At 42.5% G+C, this 27,348-nt stretch overlaps 1 protein-coding gene across 1 annotated transcript; it reads right to left on the bottom strand.

Moving 5' to 3' along the window:
* Positions 1-3,864: 3,864 nt before the first annotated feature.
* On the bottom strand, positions 3,865-10,099 carry LOC135506122 (heat shock protein HSP 90-beta-like). Its single transcript, XM_064925571.1, has 12 exons — positions 9,991-10,099; positions 8,313-8,456; positions 7,997-8,203; positions 7,743-7,902; positions 7,458-7,591; positions 7,002-7,316; positions 6,653-6,818; positions 6,333-6,523; positions 5,731-5,878; positions 5,359-5,627; positions 4,502-4,835; positions 3,865-4,392 (listed from the first exon to the last, which is right to left on the bottom strand). Exons 2-12 carry the CDS (start codon positions 8,454-8,456, stop codon positions 4,280-4,282), a joined length of 2,181 nt encoding a protein of 726 aa, XP_064781643.1. The 5' UTR covers positions 9,991-10,099; the 3' UTR covers positions 3,865-4,279.
* Positions 10,100-27,348: the final 17,249 nt, after the last annotated feature.

The following is a 27,348-nucleotide window of genomic DNA, read 5'->3' as shown; positions in this document are numbered from 1 at the left end:
TGGATGTATGTGTAATTTCCACCTTGAATGGGTTGTTTTTTGTGTGAAAAGGTCAGAGGGTGCTATGAGATGTAGCTGTGCCCTAGGGGGGCTGACTACACTAGTGATACATTATTTCCTCTTGCACATATTGATTATTGACCTTTAAAAGGTCATGACCTCTTGATATTAAACTATTATAACCTAAGGAAAATTTGGTGCTATCCTGATCCAGCGTAGTTCTCACGTCAAGGAGTCAGTAAAATGTGGTCATTGTGTGTAAACTAGATTACCAGAGAACAGAATGATGATCTTCTCCATAAACTGGCTGTTAGTGTGTGGTGTTGATTTAAAGCTATTATGGTAGTGTGTGATATTTGTCACATTATTTTATCAGTGTGACATACACATATACACACAGCCATATGGGGGGAACCCCCGGGCTGTCATTACAACACCTCCTACTCCCAAACCGTCCGGATCAGTGTGTGGTGACGTGAGCATCTCCATGCCTCTTCACTGGTGTAAAGGGGCAAAAGGCTACACACACACACACACACACACAACCCTCAGCCAACCCTCAGTTGACCTTCCCACTCCTGGGGAAACCAACCAGTCACTACAAGCTTTCACTGTGAGTGGCAGGAAAGGGTTAACTAGTGATAATGCTTACTGTAGTAGTGGAACAAAACAGATGTGAAGTGTTATGCTCTGTGTGTAATGTTCTACATCTCCTTCCACCCAACTGTAAAGGTTATTAGTTGGTGGGTCCAGTTCTTGTGTCGTTTATTTTAGGTCATCTCTCTGGTTATGTCATCTGAATTCCAGCCGCTTCTCTAGGGTTGATCAATTTCCTGTCTGTGATGTTTTCGATAACTTATCAGCGTGCGTAAACAATTATTTCCTCCTTCAGATATTGAAGATAGTAATCTCTGATTTAAGCTATTCTATTTAGATTCTCTATCCTTTCAGGTCTACTCATTCTCAGGGCTCATAAACGTAATGGAAACCTAAATACAACACTGGCAGCGTGCAAAAGAGCCGCAGTGACGATACCGTGTACATTGACAAAGACAAATTGTAATCCTTATATTGCATCTTGTGGTTTCAATTTACTGTAAAGCAAATATCACACACGTTACTTTGAGCAGTTTTTTAAATCATGCCATTCAGAATCAACCACAGTGTGCTCATCAATTGCCCGACATAATTGACCTTCATCACCCCCATGATGACATTTCTTTAATCAGATCTTGATTTATCATTTCTATAGATCATGTAGGGAGGTGTGGTACAGTGTGAATGAACATAATCACCTACTTGGGGACACATTTTGTCACCACCAAGAGTGTGAAGACAACCACAGATCTTTTAGAAGAACAAGTTCCACAGGAAGTCATTTGTTGAAGCAGAGAAGTCACATGAGTTTAATCTTTACATGTGAAATCTCTAGTTGCAGTAGTAAAAGGCTAATTGAAACGTTGTCTCCCCATCAGTATGTACTGTCCATTTAAACTTTTAATCTACTACTGCATTATCTTTTCACTCCACTGATATTCATAGTAGCCTAGCAGAGGGTCTCCATTGTTTCTGTCACTCGCTTGGTTAGACCCTTCAGTATCAGAAGGACTGAGAAGTGGCCAGGGGTCAGACGCGAGTAAGACACCCACACAAGTGAACACATTTCCTCCATACAACAGCTGAAAACTGAAAATCTACATTTATCTCCACCCCCTCACTAGGCCTCTGCAATATACTACAAACCATGTGATTTCAAAGAATTCACCCTGACTTTTTCATGATTCTCACTGATTGTATGAATAACTCGTAACCTCAATAACATATCTTTGTGTGTTAATGCCTTGCGTGACAACGGAGACATTTGCAGGGTGTGAACCACTACCATTATGGTTCAAGTTGAAAACATATATTCTAGAGTTTTATGCAAGGTCCAATTTAGAGACAATCTGAAGTTGCTTCATCCTCTGATTTACAGTGCCTTTGTAAAGTATTCAGACCCCTTGATTTTCCCCCCACATTTTTGTTATGTTACGGCCTTATTCTAAAATGGATTAAATACATTCTCTCAGCAATCTACACACAATACCCAATAATGACTAAATAAAAACAGGTTACATTTTTTACAAATGTATTAAAAATGAAATACCTTATTTACATAAGTATTTAGACCCTTTGCTATGAGACTCAAAATTGAGCTCAGGTGCATCCTGTTTCAACAACTTGAAGTCCTGTGGTAAATTCAATTGATTGGACATGATTTGGAATGGCACACCTGTCTATATATGGTCCCACAGCTGACAGTGCACGTCAGAGCAAAAACAAAGTCAAAGAATTGTCCATAGAGCTCTGAGACAGGATTGTGTTGAGGCACAGATCTGGGGAAGGGCACCAAGTCCTTGAGTGGCCCAGCCAGAGCCTGGATGTGAACTCGATTTAACATCTTTGGAAAGACCTGAAAATAGTTGTGCAACAATGCTCCCCATCCAACCATACAGATTGAGATCTGCATAGAATAGGAGAAACTCCTCAAATACAGGTGTGCCAAGCTTGTAGCGTCATATCCAAGAGTCTATAATGTAATCACTGCCAAAGTACTGAGTAAAGGGTCTGAATACTAACATGAGTTTATAGCAGGGTAGCCTAGTGGTTAGAGCGGTGGACTAGTAACTTGCAACCTTCCGGCAAGTTCAAACCCCCGAGCTGACAAGGTACAAATGTCATTCTGCCCCTGAACAGGCAGTTAACCCACTGTTCCTAGGCAGTCATTGAAAATAAGAATTTGTTCTTAACTAAGCACGAGGCAGTGTTTTCCTTGGGAAACACTGGGTGCCTTCGGAAAGTATTTGGACCTGTGACATTCAACATGTTACAGCATTTCTAAAGTTGGATTAGATTGGGAAAGTCTACACTATACCCCAATGACAAAGCAGAAAGTTGTATTTTAACTTTAACTAGGCAAGTCAGTTAAAACCTCTTAAGGATATAACTGCCTGTAGCAAAGAAACATTCAGGTTTGTGGAAATTTGAAAGGGATGTAGGAGAATAGTCAATCTGGTGAAAGATGCAAAGAAAAGTTTTTTTTTGTACCATCTTTGAAATGTAAGACAAAGGCTGTAATGTACTATTCCAGCCCAGGGGCAAAATACATGTCACTAGATGGCAGTATATGTGCAAAGTTTGACAGACCCAAAGAACCATTGCATCAAGACTGCCCAAATATGCCTCATGTTCAAAATTGTGCAGTACAATAGCATGGTATGCTTTCACTAAATTGGACAGTGCTTAGATTTACAAGAGTTTAATCTTTCTGCCAGTATCAGCTGTCGGTCCTGGGAAATTCATTACTTACAACCTCAAGCTAATCACATTAGTTTACCAAGCCCAAAGAAGTTAATGTTAACCGTTTTATCCAATCAGAACCCAATGCTTGTTTTACTCACGTCTAACCCATTGAGACCAGTGTTACCTATAATTTTGATATCATGGCTGGTCAGTTGTAGTTAGCAGTCTGAATTTTAATGCTTGCATTTCTCTAGCCTCAATTTAACGGCAGAGGGTTGTTCACCACTAATGAGCAACCCTCTAAATCACCAGCATCTGTTCTGTAGTCAAGGAAAGATTCCATTATCAGTCAGAAGTATGCCAAAATTAAGCCAGTTTGCCTGCGCTCCCCTAAATAAATAAACTCCCGATTTGTGCAGTTTAGACTAGTGTCAACTGTTACTTTTTGTTAAACCTAGCCCTTAGAGAAACAAGGACACCTAGTGGTTGAACTGGCGATTGGACATTAATTGCTCCTCATTTTCAACACAACCGTGCAGTTTCTAATGTTTTGAAGAACAAAGTAGTCCAGACAGAAAAATAGAACGTTTAAGGTATTACATCTTTTAATTTCTGCAAAACAAAGACTGAATACAGACAGGTCTGGACTCAGGCAAAGGAACCTTGCAGTCAACTCTCCATGCAGCGTGCATGTTATGTTGCACATGAGAACCAACCCAACACCGTGTCAGTAATGGAATGTTTCATTTCCCATTGTTCACACACATCTACCAGTCCAATATTTAAAACTCAGTGCAACAGGGTACTGTTTTTTCCAGATGCGTTGCCCACCATTAACTATTACATACAGCTTGTACAACAAATGAACCGCATTTCTAGAATTAAGACTTTTTATACCATAAAGGACACTGACCAGGTTACCCATTTAAAAAAGGGCAAATAAACATGTTCGATTGGAAAACGTGAGGCTATATAAGGAGTAGATTTTAAGTGGCATTTAATCCACTTCCTCCATGCGTGATGCATCATCGTCTCCCTCTAGAGGTGGGATCTCATCTGGGGCAGGTGCGGAGGTGGGCTCCTCAGGGATCACTTCGTCGTCATCGATTCCTGGAGGGGAAGGGATATTAGATCAGCATACATTTCCATTATAATCAACAAAGATGACCTTCATTAATGACCTTCATTCACCCCCTCCCACAGTTGAGTGCATCCTCACCCAGGCCCAGCTTGATCATCCTGTAGATACGGTTGGAGTGAGTTTGAGGGTCATCCAGGCTGAAGCCAGAGGAGAGCAGAGCGGTCTCGAAAAGCAGGATTACCAGGTCCTTCACCGCCTTGTCGTTCTTGTCCAGGTCAGCCTTCTGTCTCAGGGTCTCCACGATGGGGTGGTCTGGGTTGATCTCCAGGTGTTTCTTGGCCATCATGTAGCCCATGGTGGAGTTGTCCCTCAGGGCCTGCGCCTTCATGATCCTCTCCATGTTGGCCGTCCAGCCATACGTGCTGGTCACAATGCAGCAGGGCGATGACACCAGCCTGTTTGACACAGTCACCTGAGGAACACCAAGCAGCGTTAGTTCACGTGGTAACAGCATGAGAGATTAGTTTGGCAAGAATCAGTGTAGCCTAATTTAGTCAAGATGTTTTAAAATGGACAAAATCCAGTTAAATACCATGCAGTCTGGTTAGATATCACCCAAATAGCACATCAAAATTTAGTCAGAAATGGGCAAATTCTCAAGTCTGAATGATAGTGTTAGAATGTTATCACCACACGCAATCACTGCTTCAAATTCACAACGTATTCTAGAGTCTCTGGGTATTGCCACACGAACACCTGGGGACAAACTACAGCATTCCCACTCAAGTCAATGCCAAAGTGATCAGCGTCACAACACGGGAGCCCAACAGGACCACATGGACTCACCGGGATCAATATTAACTAATGATGAACTAGGGCACCTGTTCACAACCAGAAATACAAGGTAAAACATCAACTGTGGCATTCTAAAATAGAGCAAATACCAGCAATGCATTAAATAATTTCCAAAATCATAGGTTGGTCCAGTCACCTACCTTCTCTACTTTCTTGTCCAGGATCTCCTTCATGAGCTTGCAGAGGTTCTCAAACTTTGTCTTGTCCTCATCCATCTTCTTCTTCTCCTCCTCATCCTCCGGCAGCTCCAGGCCCTCCTTGGTCACGGAGACCAGGGTCTTTCCGTCAAACTCCTTCAGCTGTTGGACACAGTACTCGTCAATGGGCTCAGTCATGTACAGGACCTCGAATCCTCGCTTGCGCACGCGCTCCACAAAAGCAGAATTGGCCACCTGGTCCTTGCTCTCACCTAAAAAAAATAATATATAGTTTCAGTCAACTTCAATGATTCACTTTCTGCCCCTGGGTATGGGGCTCTACATTATTGGGGATAAATGGCTAACTTGACCCACCAGTGATGTAATAGATGGATTTCTGGTTGTCCTTCATGCGGGTGAGGTACTCAGTGAGGGAGGTCAGCTCGTCTCCTGACTGAGAGCTGTGGTAGCGCAGCAGCTCCGACAGCTTCTTGCGGTTCTGGGAGTCCTCGTGGATGCCCAGCTGTAGAGAAACAATGACCATTAGTATAATCTAGTAGTCAATATGAGGCCATTAGACATTAAACTACTGCCCGGGGAAGTTATGCACTCATTTAGCTTATGGAACTTTGTGGGTCCAGAAGCCAGTCTAAATATTATCAATGGTTCTAAGACACTATTGGCTGGCTCCTGTTTGGAATGCAGTACAGCAACTAGCCCTACAGGGCATGGGGAGCAAGATCTCACTAATATTGCTATTAAGAAATTGGGCAAACTACATTGCTAGAAAGGAATCTACTCGAGGTAAGCCTTTGTTTAATACCCAGTGAGGTACACCTGATTCACTGAAGAACACCAAATGACAGCAATTGCAGGAGAGGACAAGTTGAGTTAATACAAAACAATTGCAGTTCAAAAGACAATCAGAATTGTTCTCTCAAGTCCATACCCATCTCCTGACATACACAATGAGTTACCTTGAGGTTCTTGGAGAAGCCATCATAGAACTTGTTGTAGTTCTCCCTGTCCTCTGCCAGCTCACCGAACAGCTCCATACACTTCTTGACGATGTTCTTGCGGATCACCTTGAGGATCTTGCTCTGCTGTAGCATCTCTCGGGAGATGTTCAGGGGGAGATCCTCAGAGTCTACCACACCACGCACAAAATCTGCAGGGGGGGGGGCACAGACAGACATGATTTTCCCTTTTACAGCACTTCAATATAGAAATAACCTCTGTGTGTAAAACACACTTGGATCTCCAAGGCTGAAAAAGACACGAAGACTGGGTTACTTACTCAGGTACTCTGGGATGAGCTCCTCACAGCTGTCCATGATGAAGACCCTCCTGACATACAGCTTGATGTTGTTCTTCTTCTTCTTGTTCTCAAAGAGGTCGAAGGGTGCGCGGCGGGGGATAAAGAGCAGAGCACGGAACTCCAGCTGGCCCTCCACTGAAAAGTGCTGCAGAAGGGAAGACAAGACACAGGAGTTAAACATACTCACGTCACCCTGCCCTGTTCTCAGATCTGGGTGCTTAGTTATTCCCACAGACCATAGTAGTTGGCTACACAGCACAAACAGATCTGGGACCAGGCCATATGGGCAACCACAGGAAACCATTTGTCGCAATTTCAATGTTCGTACCTTGACAGCCAGGTGTTCCTCCCAGTCGTTGGTCAGGCTCTTGTAGAACTCTCCATACTCCTCCATGGTGATGTCATCAGGGTTTCTGGTCCAAATGGGCTTGGTCTTGTTCAACTCCTCCTGGTCAATATACTTCTCCTTGATCTTCTTGGTCTTTTTCTTGTCCTTGTCTTTTGAGTCCTCCTCGTCATCAGAGCCCACATCCTCAATCTTGGGCTTGTCCTCTGCCTCCTTCTCCTCTTTCTCCTCCTTCTCTGCTTTCTCCTCCTCCTCAGCCTCATCGTCACTGATCTCCTTTTCACGCTCCTTCTCAACCTGCACAGAAACAAAGGGAGCAATTTAGTTTGAATCATTCAATAAAATATATAAACTTTCCCTTACTACTGTATCCTCAGCCACACCTACAGAAAGTGGTCACTAATCACACTTGTCAAATACTTCCATACATATACTTACAAAGAGGGTGATGGGATAGCCAATGAACTGAGAGTGCTTCTTGACCACCTCCTTGACCCTCTTCTCCTCAACATACTCCGTCTGGTCCTCCTTCATGTGCAGAATCACCTTAGTTCCACGCAACATGGGCTCCCCTGGAAATTAATTACACCATAGAAATCCATTTACCCATAGTGTAATAACACCATTAATCCACTATACTGTCTAAAAAACAACAGATGTACTTTCTCATTGTTCTGTTGTGCGCAATGCCCCGAACCCAGCTTTCATTCATGGGACACATACCAGTGTCGACCTTGACTGTGAAGGAGCCTCCGGCTGAGGACTCCCAGATGTACTGCTCATCATCGTTGTGCTTAGTGATCACAGTCACCCTCTCGGCCACAAGGTAGGCAGAGTAGAAACCCACGCCAAACTGCCCAATCATGGAGATGTCAGCTCCAGCCTAGCAAAGAGGGAAATAATTAATCACAACATGTTCTCTCCCTGTATATTACTTGAATGCAAATGCAAATATTTCTGTAATCCAATTGACATACCTGCAGGGCCTCCATGAAGGCCTTGGTGCCAGACTTCGCAATGGTTCCCAGGTTGTTGATGAGGTCAGCTTTGGTCATGCCAATTCCAGTGTCGATTAGGGTCAGGGTGCGCTCCTCCACGTTGGGGATGACGTCAATCTTCAGTTCCTTGCCGTTGTCCAGCTTGGTGGGGTCTGTCAAACTTTCGTATCGGATTTTGTCCAAAGCCTGAAAGACATTGAACGAAGTAAATGTCAGCATCAAAAATATCACTTAGTCCAAAGAGGGGTGTTGTCTAACTTTTAACATGGGGCCAAACGCCAACCTTCTCACTTACATCAGATGCATTGGAAATCAACTCCCTGAGGAAAATTTCCTTGTTGGAATAAAAGGTGTTGATGATCAGGGACATGAGTTGAGCAATCTCTGCCTGGAAGGCAAAGGTCTCAGCCTCCTCCTCTTGGCGCATTTCTTCAGGCATCTGGGGGCAAAAGCAGCAATGTTATGAAATCCAGAAAACACCCAAATATAGGAAGTACAGATTTAAATTAAATGCATATTCTAGTGCCATTAGTAACAAGGGGAGTTCATTGCCTTCAGTGCAAATTATTCATTATTCAACACCTCCATAGTAGTCAAATCTAACGGGGTTAATGGCCATGCCAATCTGACTGCATTATTGACTTAAATACCTCAATACAAGAAATGCCAATTTGGGAATTAACACGTGTTGTCTACAACCAGTCCCATTTCATGGGGCTCCAGTGGCGCAGCAGTCAAAGGCACTACTCTTCGGCGCTTGAGGACTCACAACAGACAACCGGGTTCGAAACCAGGTTGCATCACAAGCCGTAATTGGGAGTCCCATAAGGCGGTGCACATTTGGCCTAGCCTCGTCCTTGTGTCAAGGAATTTGCTCTTAACTGACTTGCCTAGCTAAATAAAGGTTACATTTTTCAAATTTAAATTCATCGTGATTAACCAACTACTGGAGGTTGAGGAACTAGCAGCCAACATGGCGACATACAGGAGACAATAGACGTTGCCAGCACGTGTTTCACAAATTCGGTGGAAGGATTTCAGGAAATGCATAAAGAATTCTACTCCAAATTGACTTCTAGAACGTTGACCGAAATTGAATTAGTCTGCACGTGGATATCGACTCCCTAATATCAAAGGTGACGACGATTCCGCAGTGCTAGAAATGCACGAGGAAGTCGCTAATGTTAGCTAGCGTACCGTCTCGCGAAGTCATGCTGCCTGTATCCGCAATGTACAATTCACGTTACTGAAGTCAGAAAGGACAAGGTCAACCATTGCACACAATGTTTAACTACATTCAGAAGGTGCATGGCACAACCAATGCCAACTTCAGGGCAGGTCAAATGGCCACCAAACTGACTGCAACAATTTCTAAAGTCTCAGAAACCATGCAAGTGTAGCTAGCTAACGTTACCCAGTGCCAGCTAACGTTAGCTGCATTGGCCAGATGGAAAACGAAAGCTAGCAAATGGCTGCTGAGCGAAACGTTGACAGTAGTTAGTTCGATAGCCAATCCTGTTATCGACAAGTTCTACGCCGACTTAACGTTACCAAGTCAACATTATATAGTTAAGTCACGTTAGCCTCGAAATGTGCTTCTCCAAAAGTTAACCAATTTAGCTAACTTCCGTTAGTACACACATCGAGGACGAATGAAACAGAACCAGGTGTGGTGAGACGAATGAGTGGGGACTCAAAATTGCCGCAAAATGTGGATATCGGTTAGATAATTTAGTATATAAAGTAAGTAATACGAATTTAATCATACAACTACGCAAAATGTAGCAGACGAATGTAAACTAGCTACAGTAACGTCAGTTACTGAATCGAACATTCTCGAGTGATGGATGCCGGACCAAGCCAGAGATGCTAACGCGTTACGATAGACAAAAATAATATTTCAGTTGAGCAGTGATTTGATCAAACTATGAGTACATGGCTGCGTTTAAGAGTTAAGACGTTAATATATATACCTTTATTTGTTCCGTTGACTTCTCTTGAATAAAATGCTGCCAATATCTCAAGTCCCCTCTGCTCTCTGACGCAGGAAAATAGAAAGGGATTTCCTTTTAAAAGACCGATATCTTTATACCCTCTTGTGTGTTTGATTGTGCGGACGTATCCATCCGCAGCTGTGTTGTTGCGGCATCTTTGGGTGCAGCATCTCCAACAATTATGAAGGAACCAAACACTTAAGTTAAATTGCATGTAAATGCATGTCACGTTAAAATAAATCTGAATAACTTAATTGAAGTGAAAGTTATTTTTTCATTTTCTTTCATAATGATCTTCATCCATTTCCATCATGAAATAGCTACACAGACTGTGAGTTAACCTTGTATCCTCACTGACATTTTTATTTATATTTGTGTCTTTATGCACTCACAGGGCCCTGCACACTCACTCCATCTGCTCACTCACATACATTTAGACTGACTCCATGCACACCCACTTACATACAAGCTGTTGCTATGTATATCTTAAATCCTGATTCCTAGTCACTTTACCCCTTTACATATCTACCTCTATCACTCCAGTATCCCTGCACATTGTACATATGGTATTGGAATTGTTCTGTCTATAGTACGCGTACTTATTGTGTTCTTCAAATTTGTTATGTCTCGTGTTTTTTCTCTCTAGTATTACATTGTTATTGATTATTGCATTGTTGGGTTTTGAGTTTGCAAGAAAGGCATTTAACTGTACTTGTGCATGTGACATTAAAACTTGAGACTTGAATTGCCTCTGCATTCTCAAGCGTGTGGAATATTTTGTAAATGATCTGAAATATCTTTGGGAAAGGCTATTGACGTGATAGGGAATAGATATATCGTTGTTTGAACTGCCGGTTTTTGAGTTTTGATTACATGGCACGATGACAGACTACAGCTTTATTCAAAGCAAATATTTAACATTTAGTTGTGGACACCGTGAATGGGGAAACATATATGATTTGAAACCATAATGTCACATTTTGTATCAATCGGACAGTGTAGTAAGAAATTGCCGCAAATTAACATGTATACAAATGTCGAAATGATGGGTCTTTTTACTCTCACGGAAGAATATCAGTCAGCTCTTTTGGGTGTACTTCGTTTTTTCCAGCACTTTCCATGAAAAACCCGCCTACAAAGTGACGTCACGTGCGTGTCAAACGCAGTCCTCACCGCACAGATGTCGCGCCCATTGGTCGCGCCGTAGAGCAGGCTACTCCGATTACCACAAATGATCCACAAACTGTTCAAACACAGACAAATACTATGGTAACCAAATTCTAACATACATGAATACAGGAAGCTATGCCTTTTCTATAATTAAAAGACAACTCATTGCTGAAGGTGACAGACAAAGAATGTCAAGGAAGCAGTGGTTGTGGTGGAGGCTATACGCAGGTACAGTATATGCCGTATACTGTACCCACTTTTTTTCAGTGGGCATTGTTTATACTCACTTTTTAATCCACGGATGCGTATCAAAGTAGTGTAGCGGAGGTATATGCCGTGTCAATGATGCATTACAGTCAAAGACAGGCAGAAACTGCTTCTTCAATATAGATCCCCGATCACACTTATAGGTGGGTTGCAACCCAGTCTCTCATTAAGTGTGTACTATATGTAAAAAAATAAGCACAATGATTGTATGCACTAATAGCAGAAATTTATGGCGCATCGAAATCAATAACACCAGATACCTCTGATGCCACGCCCCTTCTGAATCTCTAAACTCGATGCCCTCTGAGTTTGTGCAATAAATACAAATAAACATAAATGCTTATTTGTTTGAAGCTAGCTATTTTATAGTGAGAACGTGGTAAATTATTGTACAATAAATTACACAATCTAGTATATTTTCTGTATTTCGGCCCGCATAATTCTAAATAATATATTTCAATCAGTTTTGTATATTCGTTCATCTTGAAGACAGGAAGTGATATTTATTCGCCCTGGCCAACAGTCGCTTGTATGCTAACGTTCGCTTTTTGGTTCCCGCCGGTTGCAACCCCAGTGAACATTGGACCTTTTTAGCTAGCTGCTCGCCGTTATTATGTAAAAAGACAATCAATAATATCAATCGTGTAAGCACATGGAAATACTTTTTAGCGATTTTTTTAAGGTATTTATTTCATGATTTAAAAGTGTATGGCAGTGAGTGACAGACTGTGAAACTCAATCGCATGATTCCGTAGCACCGGAACTGACGTTTTATCATTTCTACCGGAACCGACCTTTGTGTTCGTTTTTATTACACTTGTGTTTGTGTTGAATACGCACCCAACTTAAACAATTACTCTGCACAGAATACATAACAGAATAAACAATTTAGCCTTTTAATTAGATCTTTGATGGAGTAGCTAGTTTATTTATGGCTTGTGTGTGTGTCCCATAGAAATTATTACATAGCTACACAGGTGTCTACACATTTTAAACCATAAACTGTATTTCTGTTTTTGTTGTCTGTATACCATTTGTGTAAATATGAATACACCTAGTTCATAAATAATAATACCAGCTTTGTTTGCACCTGAAATGTTAGTGAATTAAAGCAAATAAATAACAAAAACATTTGAGCGTTAACTGTGGAAACTTTGTCTTTTGCACAATATAACGCAGTTGCCACAATAATGAAAACCAACCATCCACAATGTATACCAATTTACTTGTATCATGTATTATATATTTGATTGTGTCTCACAGTATATGATCACACATTGTTACATTTTTTTTCTACTTTAACGTACAATAATGTTTATTTACATATCTATTTTTTACTTCAGTTTATTTTAGGAAGTACTTTCATAACACTTATTTTTCCTAAAACTGCATTGTTGGTTAAGGGCTTGTGCATTTTTTTAAATGTTTTATTTAACTGGGCCAGTCAGTTAAGAACAAATTCTTATTTACAATGACGGCCAAACCTGGACCAATTGTGCGCCGCCCTATGTGACTCCCAATCACGGCCGGATGTGATACAGCCTGGAATCAAACCAGGAACTGTAGGGACGCCTCTTGCACTGAGATGCAGTGCCTTACACCAATGTGGCACTCAGGAGCCCAAGTAAGCATTTCACTGTAGGTCTACACCTATTGTATTCAGCGCATGTGACAAATACAATTTGATTTCATGTTCAACCAAATAGAGAAATGAGCTTGAGCAAAGAGCGCGATGCGGCACGGGTGGCATTTGAGGAGGCTCTTTGGGAAAGCTATCGCACAGCATTACATTATCAACATGTAGCTAACTGTAAGTTATATTTCTTTCCATTTCCCCAGAATATTTTTAGGGCAATTGAATTGTGGGTACATACAAAATCAAATCACATTTTATTGGTCACATACACACGTGTTTAGAAGATGTTATTGCAGGTGTAGTGAAATACTTGTGCTTCTAGTTCTGACAGTGCAGCAAAGTAATATCTAACAATTTCACAACAAATATCTAATACACACAAATCTAAGTAAAGGAATGGAATTAAGAATATATAAATATATGGATGAACAATGTCAGAGTAACAGACTAAGATACAGTAGATAGTATAGAATACAGTATATACACATATGAGATGAGTAATGCAAGACATGTAAACATTATTAAAGTGACTAGTGTTCCATTTATTAAATTGGCCAAAGATTTCTAGTCTGTGTATGTAGGCAGCAGCCTCTCTTTGTTAGTGATGGCTATTTACCAGTCTGATGGCCTTGGGATATAAGCTGTTTTTCAGTCTCTCGGTCCCAGCTTTGATGCACCTATACTGACCTTGCCTTCTGGATGATAGCAGGGTGAACAGGCAGTGGCTGTGGTGGTTGTTGTCCTTGATGATCTTTTTGGCCTTCCTGTGCTGTAGGTGTCGTGAAGGGCAGGCAGTGTGTCCCCGGTATTGCGTTGGGCAGACCACGCCACCCTCCGGAGAGCCCTGTGGTTGTGGGCGGAGCAGTTGCCGTACCAGGCGGTGATACAGCCCGACAGGATGCTCTCAATTGTGCATCTGTAAAAGTTTGAGGGTTTTCGGTGACAAGCCCAACCACATTGTTATTGTGTTGTAATTCTAATCACAGACAGATTCGAGTTCTATGTTTGATTTGAATAAATACTTTAGGATCAGAAGGAGGGTGCTGCAAAGCAACAGTCACCTGCTCCTCCCACTAGCCTTGCCCTTGACCAATGGAGAGAGAGGGACAGCAGAGGCAACATAATTCACAAAATACCTGGACAAAAAAGGTCTAAGAAGACCTCAAGACATGTCAAGTGTTATGTACCTATTTAGTTGTGTGTTTGTTTACGCGTGCAAAGTGTAACCATTTCTTCTAATTAGATAACATATGCCAGTCCTGGCTGCCTCGTGTTAATTGTATATTATTGTCATCAAAGCGGAGGACATGGACTATACTGGAACAGGTGACCATATTGCAGCTAATGGCGGGGGTGAATACCGCCTTAAATAGAGCTTGACCCTGGGGCATCTGACCCTTAAACAGGGTTTCCCAACCCTGTCCACTGCCCCCCCCCCCCCCCCAGAAGTTTCACATTTTTGTTTTAACCCTAAATTGCCACACCTGATTTAATTAGTCAAAGGCTTGATGATTAGTTGACTAATTAAACCATGTGTGCCAGTTAAGGGTTAAAACAATCATGTGAAACGTCTGGAGGGGCCAAGGAGAGGTTTGGGAAACCCTGCCCTAAAGGAACCCCAAGGGAGATGCCGAGACGGCCCAGTACATCACCGGGGCCATGCTTCCTGCCATCCAGGACCTCTATACCAGGACTCCAGCCACCCTAGTTATAGACAGTTCTTTCTGCTACCGCACGGCAAGCGGTACCGGAATGCCAAGTCTAGGTTCAAGAGGCTTCTAAACAGCTTCTACCTCCAAGCCATAAGGTTTTGGGGCTGTCGCTGGGCAATATGGACTTTCAGCTCCCTCCAAAGATTTTCTATTGGGTTCAGGTCTGGACACTGGCTAGGCCACTCCAGGACCTTGAGATGCTTCTTATGGAGACACTCCTTAGTTGCCCTGGCTGTGTGTTTCGGGTCGTTGTCATGCTGAAAGACCCAGCCACGACGCATCTTCAATGCTCTTACTGAGGGAAGGAGGTTGTTGGCCAAAATCTCACGATACATGGCCCCATCCATCCTCCCCTCAATACAGTGCAGTCGTCCTGTCCCCTTTGCAGAAAAGCTTCCCCAAAGAATTATGTTTCCACCTCCATGCTTCACAGTTGGGATGGTGTTCTTGGGGTTGTACTCATCCTTCTTCTTCCTCCAAACACAGCGAGTGGAGTTTAAACCAAAAAGCTCTATTTTTGTCTCATCAGACCACATGACCTTCTCCCATTGCTTGCGTGCGCTGCAAGATTTTAATCCATGATGGCGTAGTGTGTTACTAATGGTTTTATTTGAGACTGTGGTCCCAGCTCTCTTCAGGTCATTGACCAGGTCCTGCCGTGTAGTTCTGGGCTGATCCCTCACCTTCCTCATGATTATTGATGCCCCACGAGGTGAGATCTTGCATGGAGCTGCAGACCGAGGGTGATTGACCGTCATCTTGAACTTCTTCTATTTTATAATAATTGCGCCAACAGTGTGGGAGCAAATATAACACAGACAAATGCATAAGATGTACAGAATAGCTGAACATTAAAACCAGAATACATGAAGAGAAGGACACATATGTGACAGAATAGCTGGACATACCAAGGCCAGAGGGATATACAAAGGAGGGGGTCAGTCAAATGTCTAACTGATGACCAATAGACATAGTTCGCATATTTTTAGGATGTAGAGACGCTAGAAACTGAGGAGACACATAGTCTGCTGATCTTAGATAATACACAAACAAAAGAATGCTTTTAGCTAAGTGCTGAGCCAAAACATAGGGTTGTAAAATAGAGGAATGTATAGTATTTTTAGTATAGGTGGACACGCTAGAAACTAAGGAGACACATAGTCTGCTGATCTTAGACAATACACAAACAAAAGAATGCTTTTAGCTAAATGCAGGAACAAAGCAAGGGTCTTGTCATCATTATAATCTGACGGAAAGCAGGTATGGGCGTTATTGAGCTGAATAAGCGGGATGCACGGATTGGAATGTAACTTTGCATTTGGGATGGGCTCATATGCAATATGTGGATAAATACTGGAGCCGGGGCTCTGGAAAGTGGAGTGTGTTCCGCGGACCATCCCAGCTTGCTATACTCTTGTATTAAATAGCCGAATTGACTTCACAAGTTCTGTAATACGTTGTATTTGATCCGATTTTCCACGACAACAGTTGTTGCCTTCTCACCAAGCTGCTTGCCTATTGTCCTTTAGCCCATTCCAGCCTTGTGCAGGTCTACAATTTTATCCCTGATGTCCTTACACAGCTCCCTTGTCTTGGCCATTGTGGAGAGGTTGTAGTCTGTTTGATTGAGTGTGTGGACAGGTGTCTTTTATACAGCTAACGAGTTCAAACAGGTGCAGTTAATACAGGTAATGAGTGGAGAACAGGAGGGCTTCTTAAAGAAAAACTACCAGGTCTGTGAGAGCCGGAATTGTTACTGGTTGGTAGGTGATCAAATATTTACAGTGGGGCAAAAAAGTATTTAGTCAGCCACCAATTGTGCAAGTTCTCCCACTTAAAAAGATGAGAGAGGCCTGTAATTCTCATCATAGGTACACTTCAACTATGACAGACCAAAATTAGATTTTTTTTCTTCAGAAAATCACATTGTAGGATTTTTTATGAATTTATTTGCAAATTATGGTGGAAATGGAATATCTGCAAAACCCCATTCTTAATGTCAACAGTGAAGAGGCGACTCAGGGATGCAGGCCTTCTAGGCAGAGTTGAAAAGAAAAAGCTCAGACAGGCCAATAAAAATAAAAGATTAAGATGGGCAAAATAACACAGACACTGGAAAGAGGAACTCAGTGAGAATAAGGACCTCTTTCGAGTAGTAAGACATGTATAAAAGCAATAGATACCATTAATAAGAAAGGGGCTAGAAGCGTCTTTTATGGTGAGCTACAGAGTGGCTAGGACAGGCAGGCCCCATACTATTGTGGAGGACTAAATTCTTTCTGCTGCCGCGTATATGTCTGGGACAATGCTGGGGAAAAGGTTAAAAAAACTATACAGACAATGCCTTCATCAAACAACACGGTTTCACAACGTATCAGTGACATGGCAGGAGATGTTTTGAAACAATTACTGCTTCGCATCCAAGCCAATGAATTATATGCGTACAGCTGGATGAGTCAACAGAGGTGGCGGGCCTGGTACAGCTCCTGGTATATGTCCATTAAGTTTATGGGGGGTCAATTAAGGAAGACATCCTCTTCTGGAACCAGGACAACATGAGAGGACATTTTTAAAGTACTGGACAGCTTTGTGAAATGGACCTTGGTGGTCAAGATGTGTTGGTATCTGTACTGATGGCTCGAAAGCCATGACAGGGAGACAGAGTGGTAACGCACGTGCATGCAGTTGCTCCCAACGCCACTTGGGTAGTACACTGCAGTATCCACCGAGAGGCTTTTGCTGCCAGAGAAATTGAAAGACGTTTTGGACACTACAGTGAAAATGGTTAACTTTGTTAAAGCAAGGCCCCTGAACTCTCTTGTATTTTCTGCATTATGCAATGATATGGGCAGCGACCTTGGTCAGGGCGTGAGTTGGGGTGGGCAGTCTATGTTTTGTGTTTCTATGTATGGGTTTCTGTTTCTGCCGAGTATGGTTCTCAATCAGAGGCAGGTGTCGTTAGTTGTCTCTGATTGAGAATCATACTTAGGTAGCCTGGGTTTCACTGTTGGTTTTGGGTGTTTGTTTCCTGTGTCAGTGCCACACGGGAGTCAATCACCACCTTCCGGAGACACCTGAAACCCCACCTCTTTAAGGAATACCTAGGATAGGATAAAGTAATCCTTCTCACCCCCCCCCTTAAATGATTTAGATGCACTAATGTAAAGTGGCTGTTCCACTGGATGTCATAAGGTGAATTCACCAATTTGTAAGTCGCTCTGGATAAGAGCGTCTGCCAAATGACTTAAATGTAATGTTAAATGGGACTGGTTTGGTTTAGTTCATGTTATCGTTTATTGTTTTGTATTTCATAGTGTTCAGGCTTTTCTTATTAAAATTCGTCATGAACATTTACCACGCCGCATCTTGGTCCGATCCTTACTCCTCTTCAGATGAAGAAATCTGCCGTTACAATACTGAAGTGCGCTGGTTATCAAGGGGCAAAGTATTGACGTTTTTTAAAATTGAGAGACGAGCTTAAAGTTTTCTTTACTGACCATAATTTTCACTTGTCTGACTGTTTGCGTGGTGACGAGTTTATCACACAACTGGACTATCTGGGTGATGTTTTTTTCTGCCTGAATTATCTGAATCTAGGAACTCTGCAACTATATTCAATTTTTCAATGTGCAGGACAATTGAGGCTATGATTAAGAAGTTGGAGCTATTTTCTGTCTGCATGAACAAGGACAACACACACTCTTTCCATCATTGTATGATTATTTTTGTGTGCAAATGAACTCAAGCTTACGGACAATGTCAAATGTGATATAGCAAAGCACCTGGGTGAGCAATTACGCAGGTACTTTCCCGAAGCTGACGACACAAACAACTGGATTTGTTATATATTTAATTTCCTGCCTCCAGTCCACTTACCGATATCTAAACAAGAGAGCCTCATCGAAATTGCAACAAGCGGTTTTGTGTAAATTGAATTTAATCACTGCCAGATTTCTGCGCTCAGAGTGTCTTGCCTTGGCAAAATCGCGCTGGTAAGACACTGATGCCCTTTGCAACCACGTACCTATGTGAGAGTAGATTCTCAGCCCTCACTCGCATGGAAACTAAATACAGGCACAGAATGTGTATGGAACATGATTTAGGACTGAGACTCTCTCCAATACAACCAAACATTTCAGAGTTATGTGCATCCTTTCAAGCACACCTTTCTCATTAACCGTTGGTGAGCTATTCACAATTTTTGATTAACAAATTATGTTTTATATATAAGATGGCTAAATAAAGAGCAAAATAATGAATTATTACATTATTTGTGCCCTGGTCATATAAAACTCTTTGTCACTGCCTACGAGCCGGGCTGTGATAAACTCACGATCATTCTTATGTTTAATACATTTATCGTATAGTGTGTGTGTGGCAGGCTTACAATTATGGTGCTAGAGCTGGTACGCAGCTGGAGGTTGAATGTTTGAAAGGGTACGGGACTATAAAAAGTTTGGGAACCACCACCACTGACAAATAACATAAAATGATTACATACAGTACCAGTCAAAGGTTTGGACACCGACTCATTCAATGGTTTTTCTGTATTTTTACTATTTTCTACATTTTAGAATAATAGTGAAGACATCAACACTATGAAATACCAGATATGGAATCATGTAGTAACCAAAAAAGTATTAAACATATCAAAATATATTTGAGATTCTTCAAAGTATTTGTATTTATCATGGATCCCCATTAGCTTCTGCCAAGGCAGTTTATACAATTTAAAAAAAAATTACAATACATTCACAGATTTCACGACACTGTGTGCCCTCAGGCCCCTACTCCAATGCATATCTACAGTTCTAAATCCATGTGTATGTATAGTGCGTATGTTGTGTGTGTGTATGCATGTGTCTGGGCCAATGTTTGTGTTGCTTCACAGTCCCCGCTGTTCCATAAGGTGTTTTTTTTTATCTGTTATTTTAAATCAAATTTGACTGCTTGCGTCAGCTACCTGAGGTGGAACAGAGTTCCATGTAGTCATGGCTTTACGTAGTACTGTGTGCCTCCCGTAATCTATTCTGGATTTGGGGACTGTGAAGAGACCTCGTGGCATGTCTTGTGGGGTATGCATGGGTGTCCGAACTGTGTGCCAGTAGTTTAGATAGACAGCTTGTTGCATTCAACTCCTCATAAATAAAAGTAGTGATGAAGTCAATCTCTCCTCCACTTTCAGCCAGGAGAGATTGACATGCGTATTATTAATGTTAGCTCTCTGTGTATATTCAAGGGCCAGATGTGCTGCCCTGTTCTGAACCAATTGCGATTTTCCTAAGTCCTTTTTTGTGGCACCTGACCACACGTCTGATCAGTAGTCAAGGTGCGACTAAACTAGGGCCTTTAGGACCTGCCTTGTTGATAGTGTTGTTAAGAAGGCAGAGCATCGCTTTATTATAGACAAACTTCTCCCCATCTTAGCTACTACCTCATCAATATGTTTTGACCATGACAGTTTACAATCTAGGGTTACTCCAAGCAGTTTAGTCATCTCAACTTGCTCAATTTCCACATTATTTATATAAGATTTATTTGAGGTTTAAGGTGTATTGAGTGTTTTGTTCCAAATATGCTTTTAGTTTTAGAAATATTTAGGGCTAACTTATTCCTTGCCACCCACTCTGAAACTAACTGCAGCTTTTTGTTGAGTGTTGCAGTCATTTCAGTCGCTGTAGTAGCTGACGTGTATAGTGTTGAGTCATCCGCATACATAGACACTCTGGCTTTACTTAAAGTCAGTGGCATGTCGTTAGTAAAAAAAATTAAAAGCAAGTGGCCTAAACAGCTACTCTGGGGAATTCCTGATTCTAACTGGATTATACTTGAGAGGCTTCCATTAAAGAACGCCCTCTGTGTTCTGTTAGACAAGTAACTCTTTATCCACATTACAGCAGGGGGTGTAAAGCCATAACACAAGTTTTTCCAGCAGCTGCCTTGATGACAGCTTTGCACACTCTTGGCATTTTCTCAACCAGCTTCATGCGGTAGTCACCTGTAATGCATTTCAATTAACAGGTGTGCCTTGTTAAAAGTTAATTTGTGGAGTTTATTTAGTCCTTAATGCGTTTGAGCCGATCAGTTTTGTTGAGGTAGGGGTGGTATACAGAAGGTAGCCCTATTTGGTGAAAGACCAAGTCCGTATTATGGCAAGAACATCTCAAATAAAAAAATTAAAATGACAGTCCATCATTACTTTAAGACATGAAGGTCAGTCAATATGGAGCATTTCAAGAACTTTGAAAGTTTCTTCAAGTGCAATCGCAAAAACTATCAAGCGCTATGATGAAACTGGCTCTCATGTGGTCCACCACAGGAAAGGAAGACCCAGAATTACCTCTGCTGAAGAGGATAAGTTCAGTAGAGTTACCAGCCTCAGAAATTGCAGCTGAAATAAATGCTTCACAGAATTCAAGTAATAAACACATCTCAACATCAACTGTTCAGATGAGAATACCAATAGTGTGCAAAGCTGTCATTTAGGCAAAGGGTGGCTACTTTGAATAATCTGTTTAATACTTATGTGTTATTTCATAGCTTTGATGTCTTCACTATTATTCAACAAGGTAGAAGATAGTAAAAATAATGGCAAGCCCTTCAATGAGTAGGTGTGTCCAAACCTTTGACTGGTACTGTATATCTGTCAGAGTGGATTCTCATCTCTTCACCAAATATACACAGTTATACTAAAGTTATACTTAAGTTGCGTCGATGAAGAAATATAACACAATTTTTATTTAATAGTTTCCTGTACCGGTACCCATCCTCCTGCACCTATCTCCACAAGATACAGGTACAGTATGGTAGAATGCCAAACAAATACCATGCCAACCGTAAAAAAATGTTTAATACAGCCAAGCTATTCTTTTCATGAGTTCTGTCATGTATTATAATTTAAATTTAAAATCTCCACTACACTCTCTGATGCAGGACCTACAGGAGTTGATGAGGAGTTTAACTGGGCCATATTGTCACGTAACCCCAAAGGTAACTTGGGCAGAGAGGCAGGCCTTGTGTGCACAAAAGTGGGGGGAAAGAGAGAGGCAATGGTGGACAGCATGCTCTCTGCTGAAGGTACTGTGTTGGGCCAGTGTCAGTATTGCAACAGGGAGGTTGCTGTTGTGCAGTGCAGAGATTGACTGCCGAGGCATCTTCTCTGTGCCGCATGTGACATAGCCACTCATAGCACCAAGATTTTGCACAACAGGGAGACTCTGTTTGAAGGGTTTTATCACCCCTTGTCCCCAACCACCGTAATTCAACAGGATGATGAGGGGTCCCTTACAAGGTAAGTTTATTGTTTTGGTGTTTCAAATTAAATCTGATAGCACCTCCTGCAATACCAACTTTTTGGTCATGCTGCACAATTTTCAATGCATCAGTATTGTCACGTTCTGAACTTAGTTCTTTTATTATGTCTTTGTTTTAGTATGGTCAGGGCATGAGTTGGGTGGGTTGTTTATGTTAGTTTTTCTATGATTTGCTATTTCTGTGTTTGGCCTGGTATGGTTCTCAATCAGAGGCAGCTGTCAATCGTTGTCCCTGATTGGGAACCATATTGAGGTAGCCTGTTTTCTATTGTGTCTATTGTATTTTCTGTGTTTTATGTATGCACCATACAGGACTGTTTCGGTTTCCTTTTGTTCTGCGGTAGCAGAGAGAACAGTCTATGACACGGGTGGCTGGAGTCTTTGACAATTTTTAGGGCCTTCCTCTGACACCATCTTATATAGAGGTCCTGGATGGCAGGAAGCTTGGTCCCGGTTATGTACTGGGCCGTACGCACTACCCTCTGTAGTGCCTTGCGGTCGGAAGCCAAGCAATTGCCATACCAGGCAGTGATGCAACCGGTCAGGATGCTCTCGATGTTGCAGTTGTAGAACTTTTTGAGGACCCATGCCAAATCTTTTTAGTTTCCTGAGGGGGAATAGGCTTTGTTGTGCCCTTTTCACGACTGTCTTGGTGTGTTTGGACCAATGTAGTTTATTGTTGATGTGGACACCAAGGAATTTGAAGCTCTCAACCTGCTCCACTACAGCCCCGTCGATGAGAATGGGGATGTGCTCGCTGCTCCTTTTCCCGTAGTCCACAATCATCTCCTTTTGGTACTGGTACTGGTCTTGGCACCAGCCTTGTGCATGGTGTCCCCGGTTCGCCAGCACAGCCCAGTGCGGGCTATTCCACCACGTCTCACTGGCCTGGCTACAGGGAGCATTCAACCAGGTAAGGTTGGGCAGGCTCGGTGCTCGAGAGCTCCAGTGCGCCTTCACGGTCCGGTCTATCCGGTGTCACCTCCATGCACCAGCCCTCCGGTGGCAGCCCCCCACACCAGGCTGTCTCTCCATCTCCTTCCTACAGGTGTTCCCGCATGTCCTGAGCTGCCAGAGTCTCCCGTCTGTCCTGAGCTGCCAGAGTCTCCCGTCTGTCCTGAGCTGCCAGAGTCTCCCGTCTGTCCTGAGCTGCCAGAGTCTCCCGTCTGTCCTGAGCTGCCAGAGTCTCCCGTCTGTCCTGAGCTGCCAGAGTCTCCCGTCTGTCCTGAGCTGCCAGAGTCTCCCGTCTGTCCTGAGCTGCCAGAGTCTCCCGTCTGTCCTGAGCTGCCAGAGTCTCCCGTCTGTCCTGAGCTGCCAGAGTCTCCCGTCTGTCCTGACCTGCCAGAGTCTCCCGTCTGTCCTGACCTGCCAGAGTCCCCCATCTGTCCTGAGCTGCCAGAGCCGCCAGTCAGCCAGGCTCTGCCGGAATCGCCCTTCACTCCGGAGCTGCCGGAGTCTCCCGTCTGTCCCGTGCTGACGGAATCTCCCGTCCATTTGGGACCCGTGGCTTGGGTCCCCATTCAGAGGTCGGCAGCGAGGGTCGTTAAAGAGGCCACGGAGGCAGGTAAAGAGGCGGAGAAGGACTATGGTGGAGTGGGTTCAACGTCCCGTGCCAGAGCCGCTACCGCGGACAGACACCCACCCGGTCCCTCCCCTATAGGTTTAGGTTTTACGGCCGGAGTCCGCACCTTTGAACACTTACCACGCTGCGCATTGGTCCTTCGATCCTTCCTACTACTCCTCCTCGACAGAAGAGGAAGACGAAAACCCTTAAGTATTTACAGTCCAAATATACAGAACAATTTGTTTGTGATTCTTTGGTGTCACGTTTTGGTTTCTAGTTTGTCTTTTGCCCATGGCTGTGTCACAGCTGTGTGGTTGCGCCCCCAGTGCCCCGACAGTGACGAGTGACAAGGAGGTCATCCTGATTGGGAAAAAATGGTAAGTATGTGGTTTTTAAGGACTTTACTTCTATTCACATGTTTTTAAAGAATGTAATGAATTACTTCTTAATAATTACTCCTGACTCAGGGTGCTACAACCTGTCCCTTCCTGATCTGAACTGCTCCGGATGTCTGAGACATTGGAGAGTGGGGCTGGACAAACTTGTAAAGAGTGTCTACTGGCCAGCCACCGTGACTCACCAGACGATCTACAAAGTGTACCTCTTCAAGTCAGTGGTCCCAGGATGCTCCTGTCAAACCTTTGTGTGAATGTTTGATATAACAACAAAGTACTTTGGCAGGGTAATTGTGTATATACTAATCAAATTATAATTTTAATTCATTAGTGGTTAATATTTGTCTCAAATATAAAAATTGCCCCTTACTTATACCTCTGTATGTTTAGCACGTTATTGGAGTGGAAAGATATGTGGCTAGAAAGCACTTACTGGCTGTTTGAAATAGACAAGATTTGCAGAAGTGATCTCCTCCATTGTCCTGCCTGCTCACAGGAGATGCATGCAATATCAGTAGATGGGAATCACAAGCAATACCGCTTCCGGAAAGCGTGTTTTATACTACCTTCTTATGTATTTGATGTTTTGTTGAGTATAATTATACCTTCTTAAAGTCCATGCTGGTCTTCTTTTTGTTGTGAAGCATATGTTTGTGATGTTATATTGCAGTTGGTATTCTTTTTAGAAGAACATTAAATTGTCAACTAGAAGGTCATTTTCAATTAAGAAAAATTATGGGACAGTGATTTGTCTTTTTGCGGTAATTGCTCAGCCTCCGACCACAAGGCACTTCAGAGGATATTGCGTTTGGCCCAGTACATCACTGGGGCAAAGCTGCCTGCCATCCAGGACCTCTACACCAGGCGGTGTCAGAGGAAGGGCCTAAAAATTGTCAAAGACCCCAGCCAACCCAGTCATAGACGGTTCTCTCTACTACCGCATGGCAAGTGGTACCGGAGTGCCAAGTCTAGGACAAAAAGGCTTCTCAACAGTTTTTACCCCAAGCCATAAGACTCCTGAACAGGTAACCAAATGGTTACCCGGACTATTTGCATTGTGTGCCACCCTCCCAACCCATCTTTTACACTGCTGCTACTCTCTGTTTATCTTATATGCATTGTCACTTTAACTATGCATTCATGTACATGTAATGGATGTGAAACGCTAGCTTAGTTAGCGGTGGTGCGCGCTAAATCGTGTTTCAATCGGTGACATCACTTGCTCTGAGACCTTGAAGTAGTAGTCTGCATTGTGTCCCACCACCCTCCAACCCCTCTTGTTACGCTCTGTTCATCATATATGCATAGTCACTTTAATGATATCTACATGTGCATACTACCTCAATAAGCCTGAATAACCTGTGTCTGTATATAGCACTACACTTTATTCAAATGTCTTTTTACTGTTTTATTTCTTTACTTACCTACACACACACACCTTTTTTTCCCCGCACCATTGGTTAGAGCCTGTAAGTAAGCATTTCACTGTAAGGTCTACCTACACCTGTTGTATTCGGCGCAACTGACAAATAAACTAGGAAGAAACCTAGAGAGGAGTCCCAGTCCTCTTCAGGCTATGAGGGGTGGCCAGTCCTCTTCTTTTACGCTGCTGCTACCTGCCTAACCCGGACGATGCTAGGCTGTGACAGAGCCTGGGTGCGAATTCAAAGTCTCTGGTGGCACAGCACAGCTAGCACTGCCCTAGACCACTGCGCCACCCGGGAGGCCCTACACACAGCTTTTAGGAAGGAATCTCAGGACACATCTTTTAGTTTTGAGATAAATATTCACGCAGGGCTATTGCAAGTAGCTACATACTATTAATTTTTTAGATAATATCATTTTTTGCCCGTATTTAGATTAGTATTTTTGGGGTTTGAGTTTGAAATTGGGATCTTTTGCTTCGGACAAGGGCATTTCCAACATGGAAATGAATAATATTGAAAGTATTTCTAAAATTAAAATAAGTAATTCTAAATCTTTTTCAATATAGGAGTTATTATTAGGCAAATTTCATGCAACCCATTCAAAAGTGTCCAAAGCAAAGACAACCATCTCTGACCAAAGAAGAACCCAGGCAGGTGCAAGAAGAACAACAGGGCAAAAGAAGAGAAGGACAAGAACTCCTATCCCATCTTGCATTGCAATCACGCTGTGTGTGCTGCGCAACAGGAGGGAATTGGGGAACCCTGATTTAGAAAATAGTTGCAGGGGAATGTGAGACTGTTCTCTGCCAACAAATAAAAAGCGTTATATGCTCATTGTAAGTCTCCAATCAAACAAATCAAAGGTTTGCAATCCAATGCTACTCTGGTTCAACTGCCCATAATTCATGATTATGAAAAATACGTGGAGATAAATTGTTATTACTTGTAATAAATTTCAGAGTAACATTAAAAAGCTTTCAGTGGTGGATCCGGACCTGGGCCCAGTTTACTGCAGTTTCCAGTGAGTGCAGCGCTACACAGGGCTTGTTCGAAAGTGCAGGCGACTGAGTGATCTACAAATCACATTGCATCATAAATAACTACTCATTAGTATTTTTAGATGAGCCAGTTACCATTTACCCACAATGCATCATGGATTTGATGCTCTCAAACATGGCCACAGACTCCCTCATTGGCTGCATATAAAATCACAGCAGATCTTTTCACATCAGCTCTTATTTTGTTCGTTCGATGTGTTGGGATTTTTTTGTGTCGGTTTAAGTTAAATTTGCGGGAAATGGCGGTGGAAACGGCTTTATGCGCAAATATTGATACAATAATCATCATATCAAAGTAAACTTGGATTCACTCGTTGATATGGTGTGTGGTCCTCCCACTATGATTTGGGAAGCCATGCAGTTTATTACGCTACAGATGAAATAAAAATAAACTTTCACGAGCTTCACATGTGAAAATGCATGGTGATGAGTTTGATGCTAATTTCCAATAAGTATCCAGGGTCTTATTATGGTGACATGGTGATCGATGCTGATGCTTGACTGCCGTTTGACAAATAAAAATATTATCCATAATAATCTCATGTAGATCTCAGCACAACCTACAGTACCAACACTAGAGCGCACGTGACAACACCAGAGTAGGCACAGTTGCTATTTAACGCAACAGTTTTTGTGACAACTGTCGGTAGCCTCGAAAATGTAATGGAAACACATTGAACTTTATGTTTTTTAATTAGGGACAAACTTAAGCAAAAAAATACATTTTGTGTGTACTACGTCATCAAGCACTGATTTTTATCTGCAACAAGTATGTTTGCTGGCAACACCACTGGT

Source organism: Oncorhynchus masou, chromosome 19 (assembly GCF_036934945.1).
Source record: "Oncorhynchus masou masou isolate Uvic2021 chromosome 19, UVic_Omas_1.1, whole genome shotgun sequence".
Lineage (NCBI taxonomy): Eukaryota > Metazoa > Chordata > Actinopteri > Salmoniformes > Salmonidae > Oncorhynchus > Oncorhynchus masou.
The sequence above is the reverse complement of the archived record's forward strand: the minus strand, read 5'-3'. Positions and strand labels throughout refer to the sequence as shown.